The following is a 19,942-nucleotide window of genomic DNA, read 5'->3' as shown; positions in this document are numbered from 1 at the left end:
GGAGGCTGGATTGAGTGGGAGGGGCAGGGCAGAAAGGAACCAGAATGTGAGAGGTGATTGTGAGAGGTCCTTCCTTGCGGTGTGTGGGTTGTATGAGGTTGAGGGAAGGCTGGGTTTAGGGCAGCCAAGAGGTGGGGTGTGCCTTTATTAATATGTGGTGACTCCATGCAATTTACGTAATTGCTGTGAGCTGCACACACAGTGCAGGAAGGAGAGAGAGGGAAGGAGAAGGCAGTGACAACTTTGAAGTTTAAAAACTTAGCTCCTTCTCTTGCTAGATCTCAGAGAAAAAAGAGAAAAAATAACAAAATAAGAAAATAAAACTTAGTTCCTGGGAGAATGGAGTGTCATTGATGGAAATTGGTCTCTGGTTTGGGGGAGGAAGATATAAATTGAGTGTAAGTTTCAGAGGCAGCAGGAATATTCACTATGAAAATATCTGAGGCATTATTGTTGATTTTGTCAGCTGTGATAATGTTACTGTATTTAAACAAAAGTCAGCCCTCTGTATCTGTGGGTTCCTAATCTATGGAGTCAGCCAAGCTTGGATTGAAAATATTTGGAAGAAGATAAAAAGATGGGGTCGGGCATGGTGGCTCACACTTGTAATCCCAGCACTTCGGGAGCCTGAGGAGAGAGGATTGCTGGAGCCCAGGAGTTCAAGGCTGCAGTGAGCTGTGATCCCGCTGCCACCCTCAAGCCTGGGTGACAGAGCAAGACTCTAAAAAGAGAAAAAAAAGATGGTGTGTCTATATTGAATGTGTACAGAATTTTTTTTTCTCTTGTCATTCCCTAAACAATATAGTACAGGTTGAGCATCACTAATTCGAAAATCTGAAATCCAGAATGTTCTAAAATCTGAAACTTTTTGGACACTGACATGACACCACAAGTAGAAAATTGCATGCCAGACCTCAAATGATGAGTTGCAGTCAAAATGTAGTGAAAACTTTGTTTCATGCAAAAAATTATAAGAAATAGTTGTAGGCCGGGTGCGGTGGCTCTTGCCTGTAATCCTAGTACTCTGGGGGGCTGAGGCAGGAGGATCGCTTGAGCTCAGGAGTTCAAGACCAGCCTGAGCAAGAGTGAGAGCCCATCTCTACTAAAAACAGAAAAAAAAATCAGCCAGGTGTCATGGTGCATGCCTGTAGTCCCAGCTACTTAGGGCTTAGGCAGGAGGATCACTTGAGCCCAGGAGTTTCAGGTGGCTGTGAGCTAGGCTGCTGCCATAGCACTCTAACCCAGGCAACAGAGTGAGACTTTTTCTCAAAAAAGAAAATAATAATTGTATAAAATTACCTTTAGGCTATATGTATAAGGTATCTATGAAACATACACGAATTTCATGCTTAGACTTGGGTACCCTAGATAGCTCGCTGTGCATATGTGCATTTATCCCCAAACCTGAAAAAAATTTCAAAATCTGAAACACTTCTGTTCCCAAGCATTTCAAATAAGGGATACTCAACCTGCACCACAACTACTTACACAGCATCCACACTGTGTTATCATCTAGAGGTGATTTAAGGATGACGCACAGGAGGGTGTGCATGGGTTATATGCAAATGCACCGTTTTGTATCAGAGACTTGGGCATCCTCAGATTTTGGTATCCAGGGGAGCTCTTGGAAGCAATCCCCCGAGCATACTGAGGGACAACTGTATTTGTGTGTGAAACAGTGTAATGTCTAGGATTTGCTTTACAACACTCCAGCAAGCAAACCAGCAAGTTGCCAGGGAGAATTGAGATAGGCGCCCGAGCTCTTGTTACCTTTCTCCCAGGCACTTTTCTCTTTCTCTGGCCTTTAGTTCCAGTAACGACTGCCCAGTTCCAGCCAACGACTGGGCAGTTACTCAAGACTTTCGCTCTCTGTCCAGTTGGTTGCGAAGTCCCTCCAGTGTTTCCTGCCGACACTGCCCTTGTCCAGCCCTCATCCTGACGCATCTCCGGTGCTGCTGTAGTTGTGGCTTGTTCACTGCCCCAGCCTCGCCCTGGTCGGATCCGATCCGACTTGCACGTTAAAATCAGGGTTGTCGGTCGAACGAACAGATGAACCCGCACGGTGGCCATCCTGGCCGGCTCCGCAGGCGGCCCAGCAGACTCGGGCCCGTTGTGCGTGGGCCCCTGCCTCACCGGCCCCCCATCCTGCCGAGACGAGTTTTAAGTCATTGTACGCAGGTAAGGACGCAGCCTGACCGGCAGTTTAGTAAGCACCAGTGGGTTTGAGGCACCAGGTCCTGTTGGTGGAACCTGTTAAAGTAGCCAACTTAAATACTCAAAACAGGCGAGGCTGTGTGGAAAGGGTACAGTTGCACGTTTTTGCTGTTCTCCTTATAAATGGATCCGTTCTAGTCTTTTGGAGAATAGCCTGGAAATACACAACGAGTTTTCAAATGTATATTCTTACATTTGATGATCAGACCTCTGAGACGCTGTTCCCAGACGGTAGAGTGTGCGTCCCCCTGCCAGGCTGCAGTGCCGACGCGCGTCCACGGCTGGTGTGCCGACTCCCAGTCCTCCCCCGCCTTCCCGCCGGGGTCTTTCCCGCGTCCGTACAAACCAGCTGCGTCTCCAGGTTTCTCACAGCCCCACGGCGCTGCCCTCGCTTGCAGAACACACCTGGACCGTGACCTCTCCTCACCTTCCCGGTGCCGGCCCTCGCCACCTCTTGCCAGGATTGCTCAGATGCCCGTCTTTGCCCGCTGAGAGACTCACTTCAGCACGCCAGCCAGAGGGGGCCTTTCAGAATATGAGACGTGCTCTGGGCCCTCTGATCACGTCCTCCTCACTCGGAGGAAAAGCTGCTGTTCTTTCCGTGCCTTGTAGCCAGCCCCACCTGCTGCTCTCCTCTTTGCTCAGCAGCCCCAGCCGCAGAGACATCCTGGTTCGTGCCTCAGGGCCTTTGCACTTGCTGTTCTTCCGTTTGAAATTCCTCCTCCTCGGATATCACGTGGCCTGCCCCCTTAGTTCCTCTAGTCTCTACTCAGACCTCGTTTTATCAGTGAAGCCTTTCCTGAATGCATGAAATCTAAAACTGAAACACCCAGGCTGGTCTGAGGGTATAGGCAGTTATCTCAACTGACTGTTCACAGCTACAGACCGAACTCCTTGTTCTACTCTTTTCCCCCTGTGTCACTGCTGCTGCAGTTGACTAGTTTAGAACAAAAATCCCGAGGCACTCTGGTGCCGTCCTGCACTGCAAATTCTCCCGCCCCTCTTGGCAGTCTGATATCCCAGGGAGAGACGTAGTGAGTTTGGGACTATGGGCAAATGGTTCCACTCCTCCTGGTAATCTCATGGTCAGAAACAATCTCAAAGGCGTTGCTTGAATGTATCTAACTCCTTATTTAGCAGTGCACTGCAGTGGCAGCATTGTGCAGGCCGCGTGCCTCCTGCTAGGGGACTCGCATCTGCACTCACCTACGGAGTGGCGTTTGTTAGGAAGGCACACTGCAGTCAGCGTCAGCTCAGACGCCGTGGAACCCACCATTGCTCTTTAGAGCAGTAGGCTCCAAGTTGAAAACAGAAGTTTTCTGTGAATTAAAGCTCGGCAACCTGAATTATTTTTAAATGTATTATGCAATATTAATATGCATCCAGAAAATATAATCATAATATAGTGAATTGGCACATCCTGGAAAGCAGTTTGACACAGCCGGTACCTGGCAGTTCTACTCGGGTGGTAGCTCTAGAGCAGACATCAGCAAAACTTTTGCCGTAAAGGACCAGACGGCGAGTAGTTTAGGCTCTGCATGCCACGGGGTCTCTCTTGCAATGACGTAGCTCAGCAGTAAACCCTGCCGTTGCAGTGTGAAAGCAGCCACGGGGCATACGTTAAACTAACGAGCGTGTCTGTGTTCCAATAAAGCATCATTTATGGACACCGATGTTTGCATTTAGTTTTCTCATGTTGCGAAATACTATTTTAAGAGGTTAAAACCATTCTTTGCAAGAGGGCTATTCCAAAACAGGGGCAGGCTGGATGTGGCCCAGAAACCACGGTGGGCAGACAGACCGTGGCTCTAGAGCAGGCTGTCCAGTAGAACTCGCTGTGGTGACGGGAGGGCCCTGTGTCCACGCTGTCCTTAAAGCAGTCACCAGCCACGTGTGGCTACTGAGCACTTGAAATGTGGCCAGTGTGACTGAGGAGCTGGATTTTTAATATCGTTTCATTTTAACATGGAGTGTAGCTTACATGGAGTGTAGCCCACGTGGCCCGCGGGCAACACATGGGCAGCGCGGCCCTGCAGAGGCTCTTGTGCACGTGCAGCAGGAGGCACGGGCAGAAATACCTGTTACAGCGCTGTTCGTGAACAGCAAAGCAAAGGAATTCCCACACAATGGGAAATGGTTAGTTGATAGTAAAGGTTTGCTGAGTGCTCTCTTTATGCCAGGCGACATCTTAAGCCCTTTACATGGTTGGTTGGTTTGTTTGTTTGTTTGTTTGTTTGTTTTGAGACAGAATCTCACTCTGTTGCCCAGGCTAGAGTGCTATAGTGTCATCCTAGCTCACAGCAACCTCAAACTCCTGGGCTCAAGCGATCCTCCTGCCTCAGCCTCCCGAGTAGCTGGGAGTACGGGCATGCGCCACCATGCCCGGCTAATTTTTTCTATTTTGGGTAGAGACAGCTTCTCGCTCTTGCTCAGGCTGGACTTGAACTCCTGAGCTCAAACGATCCTCCTGCCTCGGCCTCTGAAAGTGCCTTTTACACGTTTTTAAGTCATCGGATTCTCACTATTACTGTGTTTCCCCAAAAATAAGATCCACCCATAAAATAACCCCTAGCAGGGTTTCTAAGCATTTGCGCAATAGAAGCCCCACCCCGAAAATAAGACCTAGTGATGGGCGTGGCTACGCAGCGCATCTGCACAACCCGTGCGTGTCGTCGTGGAGCGGTAAAGAAGACAAGCAGCCCTTCTCATCCGCCCCATGAGAGCTCTGTTGCTCGACGTGAGAGATTGGGGCCAATGGTTCCTAAAGGAAATAGAGTCGCAAGAAATTCAGGATGGAATTCGGGGTTTGGAGAATTATGATGATGTTCCAGAAGAAGATAATTTAACTATATTTGAATAAATGTAGATTGTTGTACCGTACTTAAAAAAAATAACACATCCCCTGGAAATAAGCCCTAGGGTGTCTTCTTGAGGAAAAATAAATATAAGACCCCGTCTTATTTTCAGGGAAACACGGTAGGTAGTGGTGGAAAGTGGATAAACTTCGGCGACATACGTCGGCTTGAATCTTAGACACACAAGATTGCAGGGGGGAAGCAAGTCACAAAAACCTGCATACCATGTGATACCATTGATAAGATTTGAAAATCTTAAAACCAAGCAAAACGAAACAACACTGTTCAGAGGAAACACATAACCCGTTCTTTTTAAAAGCAAGGGAGTCCAGGCTGTGTCACCTTTGGGGAGAGACGGTGCCAGCAGGGAGCGCGTGCTGTGTGTGTCGAGGGGCATCGGGACTGACCTGTTCAGATTTTACTCCTCTGCGATGGGGGGTGTGGCGGGCGGGACGTGCGCTGACCGGGTATAACAGCGCAGAACGTTGTTTTCACGTAATAAAGACAGTGGTTGTGGTAGCTCTGCTGCAGTTTTTAAAATCTGGTTTCCGTTCACATGTAAGCAGGTGTTCTGTCAGCAGAGGGGGTTGTATTTGCCGCCTTGGTTGGGTACTTTAGGTTCGAAAAACATTGTTATTTATTCAGTTCAAGAATAAAGGGTTAAAACCTTTTGCTCTAAACTTTTGTTTCATTAAAGCTAATGATGAGTTGCATGTTACCAGAATCTAGCTGAGAGAATTTATTAATAGCTCGAAAATGAAAATCTGAAAACCGTAAAGTAACAAATAGGTTTACTTGCTAATTGTTGTCATCAAAGCATTCATTAAATGAAAAATGACACTTGAAAGGTGCAAGGAAACTTCATAGCGGTATTTTATCCTGCAGTTAGTGTAACTGCAGAATGATGCAGTCGTTCACGGTAAGTTGGATTCAAAGTGACATTTTGTTACTGAGGATCCAGTTTCACTGTAGCCATCCTAGTAGCTGGCTACTGAGCCTATTATTAAATTATATGTCAAGCTATTCTATGTAATATGTGCATCTTTGACTTTTTTCCTTATTCGTCTTCATTCTTTCCTGTATTACTGACATGGGTTTATCTTTTCTCCCTTTAGAGAGTTTTGAGGTGACAGTCACCAAAGAAGGTGATAAAGGGTTCTTTCTATCCCCCTTATGAGTATTAACCCACTAACTTTGTTTATAAAATTGGGAATCAGCCCTTAAACAGAAGAAACTGTCATGCTCTTTTACCCTATTTATTCTCCTACTTTGTTTCTATTTTAAAATATATTGACGGAAATTATACGTAACCAAGACCCTTGGTTAGAAATATCTGGAAATCAGACATCCATTTGAACTATGTGGATCCTACTCTACGTTTTTATGTAATTGAACTTCAGAGACTTAAGAGATTTGCTTCACAACAATTTTCTGTTTGGAATTGTGGAAGAGTTCAGTCTCATTTTTATGTGAAAAATATTCCGCACAGTTTTACGTAAACCCCAAAACATTTATATTTGTTCTCCCATGGGCAAGAATGGAAACATAGATTTTTAACTCCTAATTAAGCTTGAGAGCCAATTCAGCTGTAGTTAAATTCCCAGGCTGGTGTCTTTTTCAGGTTTGGTAGGATAAAGTCCGAAACAAAGGGAAGCCTAGCAAACCCCTCCCCAGGATAGAAACGACGTCTTAATCATGGATGGTAGCTGTTGAAATGGATGCCTGAAAAGTTGGTATTTCTACCTGTCTCATTTAGTAGTTTCTTTTGATTCCCTAATTTTAGCCAGGCTCATTGCACAGGAAGACTTGTTTCTTTTGATTTTTTTTCTTTTTTTTTTTTTTTGGACAGAATTTCTGTAATTACGGTGCTGATCCTGTATCTCACGCTTCTTCCTCTCTCAACACTTAACTGCATTTTAGCTTCTCTCTGGTCCAAATCAAAGTCACCGCCCGGCCCTGTCCCGGTGGCCGGGGCAGCACTGGTGTTCTCAGGCCTTGGCTGTTTGCTAGTGACACTCCGTTTACCCTCGAGCTGTCTTAAGTGCTCCTGTGGAATGCCTGTCTATATATTTTCTCTTTTCTCTCTTTTGTATTCCTGCATGAATGGATGCAAAGTAAACAAGTTGCTTGGAAAGCCAGAATACGCTTCTTTTTTACTAGAGCCCCAGACCTCCCCCGTGTTAAAGCACCACGCCCCTGCTTTCCCACGGACCCTCCAAACCCCTGGCTGCCGATTGTTGTCATTTATTTTCTCTGGGGGGGGGGTGGAGAGGCGGGGGGAGGAGGGCAAGGTTTGCCGCAGGTCTGCGTGGCGGGCGTTCTGACCTGTCCCGCTTTGACCCCCCCCAGGTGAGATTTGTGGATTTAAAATTCACGGGCAGAGTGTCCCCTTTGAGGCCGTGGTGGTGGACAAGTCCACCGGCGAGGGCGTGATCCGCTCGAAGGAGAAGCTGGACTGCGAGCTGCAGAAGGACTACTCGTTCAGCATCCAGGCCTACGACTGCGGGAAGGGGCCCGACGGCGCCAACGCGAAGAAGTCTCACAAGTAAGCAGGCTGGGCGAGCGGTGCGGAGACGGCCGCGTCAACGTGGGCGGCGACTGTCACACTGTCCCGGGACCTCTGTGTGTTTTGAGATAGAAGGCGGCCGTTAGTTCTCGGGGGTCCACCATAAGATCGTGAGCTTTTCAAGGGCAGCGCCGTGTCTGTCTGTCTGTCTGTCCGTCCCTCCGTGTCTACGGCTCCTAGCAAGAGCCCGGCGCACGCAAGGTTCTGAATCAATAACCGAGTGAATCATTTCCTCCCACCAAATACTCCATTAAAGAAACTAAGGCCCCGCATTAAAAATCCAGAAAGCCCACGTTTTCCTGGGGAAGACTGTTTTGTTGTATGTGTCTTTCACCGTAAGAGTCCCGAAAGCCTCAAAGGCGTCACCGCTGGCGGGGGCGGGCCGCGGCCTGCGGCTCGGAGCTGCCGGCGGGAGGAGAGGGCTGCGGACGAGACGGAGACCTGGAGTTCTCGTCTTTTCTCCGCCGCTCGCCAGCCCTCTGACGCTAGGCAAATGTGGTTTTGTCGGGGCTCAGTTCTTAGCACATCTCCTAGGAAAAGGGGCAGATGGGCCAGACGGCGTCACCGGGCCCGCTGTGAGGGTCAGACCGCGCCCGGGACGAGGAGGCTCTGGGTGAGCAGTGCGGGGAAGCTCTCATGTCCTTACACCGTGCGATGTCACCGTGGCCCTTGCAAAAGGACGCCTTTTTTTTTTTTTTTTTTTTGAGACAGAGTCTCACTTCTGTTGCCTGCGCTAGAGTGCCGTGGCATCAGCCTAGCTCACAGCAACCTCCAACTCCTGGGCTCAAGCGATCCTCCTGCCTCAGCCTCCCGAGTAGCTGGGACTGCAGGCATGCACCACCATGCCTGGATAATTTTTTCTATATATATTTTTAGTTGGCCAATTAATTACTTTCTATTTTTAGTAGAGACGGGGTCTCGCTCTTGCTCAGGCTGGTCTCAAACTCCTGACCTTGAGGGGATCCGCCCGCCTCGGCCTCCCAGAGAGCTAGGATTACAGGCGTGAGCCACCGCGCCCGGCCCAAAAGGTTGTATTTTGACCAAGACCTTGTCCGATTCAGAAATGTGCCCCAATCGATAGTCCTTGAAACCCCCAGTTTTCTTTATTTGTAGCTTGGTCTGATGACACCTTAATTCTCTTGATAACCGAGCTGGGGAGATGGGAAGTGGAGGCAGGGGGTTGCCCTTTCTGAGCTCCTGCGTGTGTCGAATCAGCACCGGGTGATGCCGTGTCTCTGTGTGTTCCTTCCCAGCAGGACAGGGTTCATTTTAACTCTCACAGTCAAACCTTTCCGTGCTGCCTCTGTTCCTTCGCTAGCTCTAAGGATTTTGCAACAAAATATACTTAATAACTGAGAGCAGACAGGTGTCTGATGTAGTTTATCCTCCCTTCTGTACGTCCTGTTCCCTATCGTCCAAGAAAACCCTGAGTCTCTCATAATTTACATTATTGCTTTTTTGCCTTATTCTTAGGGCGTGGCAGCATCGACCCAAATCCCTATTTTAACTTTCTGTGGTCTCCACGCCGTGAATTAAAAACAGTGAACAGTTCTGTTTAATTTTTGTCTTCATCGTATGAATTTCATGAAACCGAGGTATCAGGAAAAGGAAATTTAAAAGTAGGGTGGAATTGGGATCCTTCGGGTAAAAAAAAAAAAAGAAAGAAAACAAAACGCCGCCAAGACAAAAGTCTCCCTTTCCCCTCCGTCCAGAGCGACCGTCCACATCCAGGTGAACGACGTGAACGAGTACGCGCCCGTGTTCAAGGAGAAGTCCTACAAGGCCACGGTCACGGAGGGGAAGCAGTATGACAGCATCCTGAGGGTGGAGGCCGTGGACGCAGACTGCTCCCCGCAGTTCAGCCAGATCTGCAGCTACGAGATCGTCACCCCAGGCGTGCCGTTCGCTGTGGACAAAGACGGTAAGAGCGGGCGGACAGGCAGGTTTCTCTTGGCAGACGACGGCCCCTCCTCACCCTGCCGGCTTTCAGCCCAAGTGTGGGTGCTTGGTCCCAACTTCCTGCGGTTGAAGGGCGTTTGCCTCGAGTTTGCGTTTTCACAAGGTCCCCCGACACCTGCTTCTCTGGAGCCTGAAAGTCTGTGTTTTCTTCTGGGGCTCTCTCCTTTTTTTCCTTTCCCTCCAAAATCAAATAAAAATTTATTTGGATTTGTTTTAAAAAAAAAAAACCACTTAGCATGTTTTTACTTTTTTATCTTCTCACCTTTTAATCCACATGCATCTGAGCGAGACTAACCTTTTATTGATCTCATTTTCTGTTCTCCATTAAATTTGAATCTTCTGCCTCATCTTGAAGATGAGGGTTTATACCTTATCCCCACGGCCAGGCCCCTCCATCCTGAGTGATTCAACAGAAGTAATTCACTCTAGTGTTCAGCTTCTTTGTAAGCTTATAGCTTCTTAGTAAGGCAGCGTCTCCATCCTTAATTAATGCACAATCCAGAATCTTTGATGGGATTATGGGCACTGCAGACACTTTGCAGACATCCTGCACTCATATTCAAAAAGCAGGCTGCTGTGGGTAGGGTAGAAAACCTCTCTTTTTTCCTCTTTCTCTTTTTAACAAAGTAGATCTTTCAGCAAGAAGTCTTAATGCAGCTTGATCTCGTATTTAATATTTGAAGTACTTAAATTATTTTGTCTTTTTGATCTCATATATATATATATATATATATATATATATATATACGTATGTAAACTTTTAAATCTTAATGTAAAACCAGATGTCGAACTGTAAGAGTAATTGGAGGTCAGATTATGCTGTAGACTCATCCCTTCTGTTTAAACACACTTCAAGGTGGATTTAGTGTGTGTTCAGGCTCAGGTAAGACAGGTCACGTGTTAAGCATCTCAAGCGTAGGTTTATTTCTGGGTCAGTATTTACAGGAGTTGAAGCACGTGCATTCTGTGTTTCAGCGTGAGACAGTAAAAGTAAAAACAGCATGTGTTGGCCGGGAGCGGTGGCTCACGCCTGTAATCCTAGCGCTCGGGGAGGCCGAGGCTGAAAGATCCCTTGAGCTCAGGAGTTCGAGACCAGCCCGAGCAAGAGCGAGATCCCGTCTTTTTTGTTTTTGTTTGTTAATGAAATAAAATTAAAAAATAGCAAACCAAAAAGCAGCATGGGTTCTGGCTCTCACTGTTGTTTTTTTTTTTTTTTCCTCTGTAAGGTTATATAAAAAACACAGAGAAGTTAAACTATGGGAAAGAACATCAGTATAAGCTGACCGTCACCGCCTATGATTGCGGGAAGAAAAGAGCCACGGAGGATGTTCTGGTGAAGATCAGCATTAAGCCCACCTGCACCCCTGGGTGGCAAGGTGAGCTTCGTTCTCTCTTCTGCACTCACGTCTGTTCTTGAAGCTGACACAGCACAGAAACCTAACATGTGAGTTTTCCTCCTTCCCTCCTCCGTGCCGGGTGGGACCGACGCAGGCTGGAACAACAGGATCGAGTATGAGCCAGGCACGGGCGCCCTGGCGGTCTTCCCGAACATCCACCTGGAGACCTGCGACGAGCCGGTCGCCTCCGTGCAGACCACGGTGGAGCTGGAGACCAGCCACATCGGCAAAGGCTGTGACCGGGACACCTACTCCGAGAAGTCCCTCCACCGGCTCTGCGGTAAGGAGGCCCGCCGGCGCTCCTGGGCCCCCTGGGCGTTTTCCGCGAAGGCGAGAGAGACCCTCACAACTAGAAGTGTGTGTGTGTGTTGTGTTCACAATTACAAACCGTAACGGAGACTCTGCATTTCCTAGGTGGCTTTGTTGCCTTACTGGGCGATTTTCACACCAGATGGGCTTTGAGGGGTGCATAACCCCCCTAACAGTCTAGTCAGAGTGTTACATGTGTGTGCATTTTAAGAACCACTGATTTGGCCAGGCGCGGTGGCTCACGCCTGTAATCCTAGCACTCTGGGAGGCCAAGGCGGGCGGATCGCTCGAGGTCAGGAGTTCAGAACCAGCCTGAGCAAGAGTGAGACCCCCGTCTCTACTATAAATAGAAAGAAATTAATTGGCCAACTAATATGTATAGAAAAACTTAGCCGGGCATGGTGGCGCATGCCTGTAGTCCCAGCTACTCGGGAGGCTGAGGCAGCAGGATCGCTTGAGCCCAGGAGTTTGAGGTTGTTGTGAGCTAGGCTGATGCCACGGCACTCTAGCCTGGGCAACAGAGAAAGACTCTGTCTCAAAAAAAAAAGAACCACTGATTTGAAGAAAGTATTTCTCTAGCATACATCTAGAATCATCCGAATAGGGATTGTGGAAGAATAAGTGGAGTCAGTTTTATATGAAAGGAGGTGTTTATATAAGGATTGAAGAAAAAAGTAGGTAATGGAGTAGCTCTGGCAAACATGAAGCAGAAAATCAAAACCAAGGACACCCAGGTCTAACTTACGATCTCAGCAGACTTAGTGTTTCACGGGCACTGTGTGGGGAAGTTGAGAGACAGAATTGTTGGGAAACGGACCAGAAGGCCAGCTCTCTGTCTTCCCTGTCAATGGCGGGCATTTTTCTGGTTCATCGAGATGAGGAAGAGGTGAGGGAGGGAGGTCTGTTACGGAAGATTCAGAGGGAAAGAATGTTTTATTTGGCCCAGTGATGAAATACCAGTAACTTAAGCGGCCTCTTCATAATCAGAAGTGTCTTTTGTGTTCTGAGAGCCACTTGGAAACAACTTTGCCGGGAGCATTTTCCTAAACTGATCTGTCTTCTCACTAGCCTGATAACAACCATGAGATCTGGGCAACTAGTTTTTCCTTTATAATTGAAAGTTGTCGTATGGTAAATAAGCAAAAGGAGAAAAGTGCAGACTGTGCTAGCCCATCCTGGTGGTGAACACAGGATGTTTGGTGACTTGCGTCCAGTGGTTCATAATCGTGTACCCAAATACTTGTAAGTTAAGAGGTCGGAATATTTTCTATTTGAACCTATGCACATAAGTATAATGTATAAAAGTCTTTCTCTCGCTCATAATGCCACTGTTTTTTATGGTATGAAATGCACATTTTCTCAGCAAAATAAAGTTAGGAAGAACAGAAAGAATTTTTTTTGAGACAGAGTCTCACTCGTGTTGTTGGGGCTAGAGTGCTGTGGTGTCAGCCTAGCTCACAGCAACCTCAGACTCCTGGGCTCAAGCAATCCTGCTGCCTCAGCCTCCCGAGTAGCTGGGACTACAGGCATGCGCCACCATGCCCGGCTGATTTTTTTCTATATATATTTTTAGTTGGCCAATTAATTTCTTTCTATTTTTAGTAGAGACGGGGTCTCGCTCTTGCTAGAACAGAAAGAATTTAACATTTGAGTGTGTATTATATGCTAGATAATTCTATTAATACACGTGTTTTAACTAAGTCTCCCTGACAGGCTTATGCAGTAGGTGGCATTGCTCTTGTTACAGAGGAATTAGTCGAGACTAAAGGGGTTAAGTAGCTTTCCTGAGGTCACATTTTTAGGGAGGAGTAGAGCTCAGATTTGGACCGAGGTCTGACATTACTTGAAAGATCGGGCTGGTCCTGCCAAGTCATGCGAGGGAGAGAGCTTGCGAAGCATATTTCTGTGGACAAATTTTAACATTTTGAACTTGGCAGTATGTAACAGCAGTCGTAAAAAAACCGTTTTAGGTTCCTGGACTTAGTAATTTTATTTCTAGGAATTTATCCTAAGGGAATAATGATGGACATGCACAGGCACCATCCAGGCAAGGTTTATAGTAGGAAAAAATTAGGAGCAGCCTCAGGCTCCACCAGGGAGATGGGCTAATAAGTAAATTACAGTGCAATGAAATTATATGCAGACATTTTAAAATTATGCTATGGAATACTGTCGATAAGAATATATGTGCAGTATGCATATAGCAGGGCTCTACTTTCATTAAAAAGTACATTATATGTGTATATGTTTATAAAGAGAAGATTGGGAGCGTTTATGCCTAAATAGTATGTGTTTGGCTGGGGCTACAAGAAATGCTTCATTCTCCCCCGCTTTAAAAAAAACAAGGTTTTTATTATTTTGTCATACAAACTCTTAAATTTTTGAGGAGAGTCAGCTGGGACTAGCAGGTTGTATCACCGTCAGGTAAGGGCCTGAGCGTGGTTTGGAATGCGTGTGTGCCTTGCAAGCCCCTCACGTCCCTGTCCCTCGCACGGGTGTCGCGGTTCCAGGCGCTGCCTCCGGCACGGCCGAGCTGCTCCCTTCCCCGAGCAGCGCCGCCAACTGGACCGTCGGGCTCCCCACGGACAACGGCCACGACAGCGACCAGGTCTTTGAATTCAATGGCACTCAAGCTGTGAGGGTCCCGGACGGCGTCGTCTCCGTCAACCCCAAGGAGCCCTTTACAATCTCCGTGTGGATGAGACACGGGCCTTTCGGCAGGAAGAAGGAGACGATTCTCTGCAGCTCAGACAGGACAGGTGGGTCAGCCGTCCTGCCCCGGGGTCCAGCGGGGGGCGGTCACTGGAGACGGGCGCCTTCCACGGGCCCCACAGCCTCCCAGCTGGCTGGCTGGTCATAGGCATCATTCCGCATGTCCAGCGAGGGGCGCTTTGTCCTCAAGGAGCCCCTTCTGCACTTGGGACCTGTGGGTTTTTACTCAGTGCATTGTCAGCCGTTGTCACGGGCCCGGCTTCTCGGCAAAGCCCAGGTGCGTTTGCTTCCAAACCCTGCCGTGGCCCAGCCCGGGAGTTCCTTTGTGCAGAAGAAAATCATATCTTCCCAGTCCATTCAAAGAACAGTCTCCCGTGGGTGTGAAGCGGGCCACTCACCCGGAGAAACTGCCTTTGCAGATATGAACCGGCACCGCTACTCGCTCTACGTCCACGGGTGCCGGCTCATCTTCCTGCTCCGCCAGGACCCTTCCGAGGAGAAGAAGTACAAACCCGCGGAATTCCACTGGAAGTTGAACCAGGTGCGTGAATGGAACGCTCACTGATGATGATCTTTTAAGAGAAATTAACTACATCCTGCGACTTTGCACGTGACTGGCTGTAGTCAGTTCATATTTGTGATTTTATGATTTCTGTGTCTTTGGGTAATAGAGTTAACAGATTAAATTGTTTAATGCCTTTCTACTGAAAACCTAAGGTTTTTTTACATGTATTTTATAGACAAAGAATTAACGTTAAAAAATATGTATTTTAAATTCGAAATAGTAATTTCTTGAATTAAGCAGCATTGGCTTAAAAATTTGGAATTTAGATCCTTGGATTTATTTATTCACTATTTAAGGCCTTGGCTCCCAAACTATGCCAGGGAGCCCTGGTGGCTCAGCAATTCAGGGGCATCACAGGATATTTAAAATTTTCAAGGAACCAGCAATCTCGACATCTTTCAGGTAGCAGTAGCTCCTCCTGCTTCCGCTAATTTACAGCTTTGACCTTAGATCGCATTACATTCCCTTCGATGATGTCATGTCCTTGCAAAGCTAATTTTCCAGCAGTTGCTGTGATAAAAAGCAATTATCACGTGAAAAACCCCATGTGTTACAGGAAATGCGGAGGTGCTGTAACCCAAGGAAGCCTCATTAAAATCAGAACAGATCATTTCTTCTCTCGAGGCAGGGACAAGAAAGGGAACCTTTGGTTTTAACTTCATTTTGTTTGGCTCATAGAATTATTTGGCAAAAGCTGACATACTCTTCTATGTGCCTATAGTTGCTAAAAGGTAACATTGTCTAAAATAGTTACAAGATGTTAACAGATAAAAATGGAAGAGCCTAAATGAGAAGGGAAAAGAGTGTGTCCAGTTGGCCGAATCTCTTATTGATGGCATTTTTGTTTACATACATAATTCTCAGGAACTTCCACTATAATTGTTTTCAAGAAACTAAAGAAAAGGATAGTCTGGAAAAAATATTTTACAGCACAGGTAGACATTTTAGGTACAGTCCTGTTAGAGTAACCATAGTCTGTATTTACATATTTAGTTTCATCTGATTACATGCTTTTTAAAAACTTTTTAAAGGCGGTGGCTCACGCCTGTAATCCTAGCACTCTGGGAGGCCAAGGCGGGCAGATTGCTCGAGGTCAGGAGTTCGAAACCAGCCTGAGCAAGAGCAAGACCCCGTCTCTACTATAAATAGAAACAAATTAATTGGCCAACTAATATATAGAGAAAAAATTAGCCGGGCATGGTGGCGCATGCCTGTAGTCCCAGCTACTCAGGAGGCTGAGGCAGCAGGATCCCTTGAGCCCAGGAGATTGAGGTTGCTGTGAGCTAGGCTGATGCCACGGCACTCACTCTAGCCTGGGCAACAAAGCGAGACTCTGTCTCAAATAAAAATAAAAACTTTAATATGGACTCTACTGTCTCCACAATCTTTGATTCAAACCATTAAACCATGAACCAAACTGTAATTTATTATTAATAGGCTGCCATGGAAGTCTCATCACTTTCTGTGGTGGTGTTAGGAGGAATTTGGAGGACATCGTTGATTAAGTTATGTAATTCATGTAATAGGCAAGTAAAAGTTTTAAATTAGTTTCCAAAAGAAAAAAAAAACTTTAATATGGAAAATTTCATACATAAATAAAAGAACAGGTCAGTATAAAGAAAAACCCTGTGTACCCTAAACCTAGCTTCAGTGTTTATGAACTCACGATCATAAACCTTGTTTCTTTCACTGTTCCCCCCACTCACTGTTAACAACTGTTATTACCCACTAAAAAATTACTTAATAATTTTTAGGAAATCCCAGATAGAGTATTTCTTTCTCTGTATACATATTTCATTATCTGTCTCTAATAAGATAAGCATAATCACAATGCTTTTTTTCCACATCTTAAAACAAATAAAATTTAATACCATCAAATATCCAATGTTCAACTTTCAAATTGTATCATAAATGTTTTTGTCTTTACAATTTTGTTTGAATCACAATCCAAATAAGGGACCATACATGGCAGTTGGTCGAAATATGTTCATGTGCTCGTTCATGACAGGAAAGGAATGTTGGTTTAATTTGTCGTGTCATCTAGCCGTAGGTTCATATTTATTTAGGTTATCAACTTTATATTGAAAAGGAAAATACATGTACATAGGGTACCTTATTCTGAGATTGGAGGTGCTTTTTATTTTGATCCAGAAAGGGCACAGCCCGTTAGCAGACCAGCTCAGCCCCTTAGAGAGCTGGTACCCTGCTATTGGCGGGGGACCCAGCAACCCCTGTCTGGGGGCTCTGTCCTGTGATGAGCGAGCAGCGAATGCACCCTAGTTTGAAATGCCCTAGAGACGACAGTGTTGCCTTGGCCCTTTTTGGTGAGATGTATTTGCAGGTATTTTGTTGTTTTATTTATTTATATATATTTACTTTGTTTGTTTTTCTAGCGACAGGGTCTTGCTTTGTCACCCATGCTAGAGTGCAGTGGCGTCATCATAGCTCACTGCAGCCCCAAACTCCTGGGCTCAAGCGATCCTCCTGCCTCAGCCTCCTGAGTAGCTGGGACTACAGGCACACACCATCACACCTGGCTAATTTTTCTATCTTTTTGTAGAGATGGGGTCTCACTCTTGCTCAGGCTGGTCTTGAACTTGCTGGCCTCAAGTGATCCTCCCACCTCAGCCTGCTAGGATTATAGGCGGGAGCCACCGCGCCCGGCCTTCTTATTATTCAATCCTTTTTCTTTTAAGGAAGATAGATGTTCACATGAGTGACTTGCTTCCCACACCCAGTCGTACTACATTCATCGTGTGTCTTTGGATGAGAGGGAAGTTGGCAGTTCAAGCCCCTAGCCCTTCCCTTTTGCCCCTGGCAGGTCTGTGACGAGCAGTGGCACCACTATGTCCTCAACGTGGAATTCCCAAGCGTGACTCTGTACGTGGACGGTGTTTCTCACGAGCCCTTCTCTGTGACTGAGGATCACCCCCTTCATCCATCCAAGACAGAAACTCAGCTTGTGGTTGGGGCGTGCTGGCAAGGTAAGGGCACCCCGCCCACGCCCCAGGAATCAGTAATAGCTCCTCACTGTGTCGGTGACAGCAGGCTCTTAACGGTATTTTGCAGCCTTTACCCTCGTTTCCTTTATCTTTGCCCCCATCCTGTGCATAGCCTTTTTGGGGACACTGCTGATGCCCTACGACAGCGTAGCTCTACCCATGGTCGTGCCGTAAAGGTGTGTTATGGGCCTGAGACACTCCATCACCTTTCCTGGGAACCTGGGAGGGAGCATAATTGGGGAACCAATTTGTAAATTAATCTGTTTATGGAAAAGTTCACAAGGACAAAGAAGCAACAGTCAACAACCAAATGAAGGACCCAGATAGAAGCGTGCTAGGGACCTGGAGGGCTCTTCCGAAGTGCTTATCGCTTGGCAACCTTGTGGGAACACCGTGAGGGGTCTGCTCACCTTCAGCAAGTGCCACGTCTGGGGAGGGTGCTGTGGAAACCCGCGGTGAAGGACTCGGGGTGGGGTGGGATCCGCCGACCACCGAGCAACCTGCTGTTTAGTCGGGCTTACTTGGTTGCAGGCCATGTGCCTGTTACTTTCTATATGTCATCTCACTCCGTCTTTACAGTTTTGCAGCAAAAGAAACTTAGGCCCAGAGCAGTTAACAAGCCCAGGGCCACGCAGCTGATCAGTCATGGCGCTAGGATTCGAACCCCAGAGGCCAGTGCACGCTGGGCCCACTGGACCAGGAGTCTTGCTTGAGTCTTTCTGTGCCCTGGAGCCCTTGGATGGTCTGGGGAAGCCTTTGGACCCCTTCTCAGAATAATTTCTTTTTTTTGTTGTTTGGTTTTTTTTGTTTTTTTTTTTTTTGAGACAGAGTCTCACTTTGTTGCCCAGGCTAGAGTGAGTGCCGTGGCGTCAGCCTAGCTCACAGCAACCTCACACTCCTGGGCTCGAGTGATCCTTCTGCCTCAGCCTCCCGAGTAGCTGGGACTACAGGCATGTGCCACTATGCCCGGCTAATTTTTTATATGTATATATCAGTTGGCCAATTAATTTCTTTCTGTTTATAGTAGAGACGGGGTCTCGCTCTTGCTCAGGCTGGTTTTGAACTCCTGACCTTGAGCAATCCGCCCGCCTCGGCCTCCCAAGAGCTAGGATTACAGGCGTGAGCCACAGCGCCCGGCCTTGTTGTTTGTTTTTTTGAGACAGATTCTCACTTTGTTGCCCAGGCTAGAGTGAGTGCCGTGGTGTCAGCCTAGCTCACAGCAGCCTCAAACTCCTGGGCTCGAGTGATCCTTCTGCCTCAGCCTCCCGAATAGCTGGGACTACAGGCGTGTGCCACCATGCCCGGCTAATTTTTTCTCTATAAGTTGGCCAATTAATTTCTTTCTATTTTTATATAGTAGAGACGGGGTCTCGCTCTTGCTCAGGCTGGTTTTGAACTCCTGACTTCGAGCAATCCGCCCGCCTCGGCCTCCCGGAGTGCTAGGATTACAGGCGTGAGCCACCGCGCCCGGCCAGAATATTTTCTTAATAATCTGTAAAATATATAGGATTTCAAAGGCAGCCAATCAAATTGAAATATAGTTATCAACGTATAAAAGATTAAATTTGTGAGATAGTAATACCTGTGGTGCTTCACTAACAAATGAAGAACAAGCTTTAGCAGCAGGTCCAATTATGGCCGTGACTTCAAAGTACAAAGGAGCTTTGTGACAATACTTTGTGGTGTCTGCAACAGCTGTGGCCTGATGTGAGAATACCAGTGATTTCTATTGATGACAAAACCACAGCATGGCCAACACTGCTGTGGTCTGTAGCCTACATTTATGAGCAAAAGGATATGCTGAATTTCCAGTTAGTGGAAATAACCATGTGATTTTTTTTTCCCATTCAAGTTCACGGACCCCCAACCCCCAGTCTTCCTCCCACTCTGACCCTTGCACTTGACTCTGTGCTGTGTCATTTCAAGGTGCCATCATCACTAATAGACCATTTTGTTATTTTTTTCTCCTTATGGAAACATTGTATTTTGAATTAGTTCAGAAATTTATGAAAAAGCCTAATTCCCAAGACAGATTTGGTTATTTTAGGAGAATTTGAATTTCATAATTTTCCTGCAGATTTCCAGAGTTAATTTTGGTGACAATTCATCCATGAGAAAAGGGAACATGATTGAATCTCATTAAGTGTCCTGCCTAGAGGCATAAAAAAAAAAAAAAAAAAAAAAAAAAAGAGAAAAGGGAACATGAGACCAAGGAACGAGAAATTTTTTAGTTGATACTCCTACAATTCTAATTCAGATTTCCTTCCCAAATTAAACAATGATTTATGAATAACTCTTTTAAAAGTAAGAATAAAAATACAAGTATAAACCTAAATGTTACTTTACATTTTGGGGGCTTTGCT

The 19,942-nt window shown here is 46.6% G+C and overlaps 1 protein-coding gene across 4 annotated transcripts in view; it reads left to right on the top strand.

Moving 5' to 3' along the window:
• The window catches only part of CLSTN1 (calsyntenin 1), a 72,833-nt gene that overhangs the window by 44,131 nt on the left and 8,760 nt on the right, over positions 1–19,942 (top strand). For 2 of the 4 annotated variants that reach the window (XM_075993846.1, XM_075993841.1), the window contains exons 3-10: positions 6,185–6,214; positions 7,419–7,614; positions 9,348–9,556; positions 10,821–10,970; positions 11,086–11,271; positions 13,811–14,059; positions 14,432–14,553; positions 17,399–17,561. In XM_075993846.1, the coding sequence (XP_075849961.1) occupies positions 6,185–6,214; positions 7,419–7,614; positions 9,348–9,556; positions 10,821–10,970; positions 11,086–11,271; positions 13,811–14,059; positions 14,432–14,553; positions 17,399–17,561 (1,305 nt within the window). The remainder of the gene's footprint in view (positions 1–6,184; positions 6,215–7,418; positions 7,615–9,347; positions 9,557–10,820; positions 10,971–11,085; positions 11,272–13,810; positions 14,060–14,431; positions 14,554–17,398; positions 17,562–19,942) is intronic. The other 2 variants (XM_075993848.1, XM_020281818.2) reach the window with 1 other exon arrangement.

Source organism: Microcebus murinus, chromosome 2, assembly GCF_040939455.1.
Source record: "Microcebus murinus isolate Inina chromosome 2, M.murinus_Inina_mat1.0, whole genome shotgun sequence".
NCBI classification, from domain to species: Eukaryota; Metazoa; Chordata; class Mammalia; order Primates; family Cheirogaleidae; genus Microcebus; species Microcebus murinus.
This window is presented reverse-complemented; position numbering and strand designations above follow the sequence as displayed.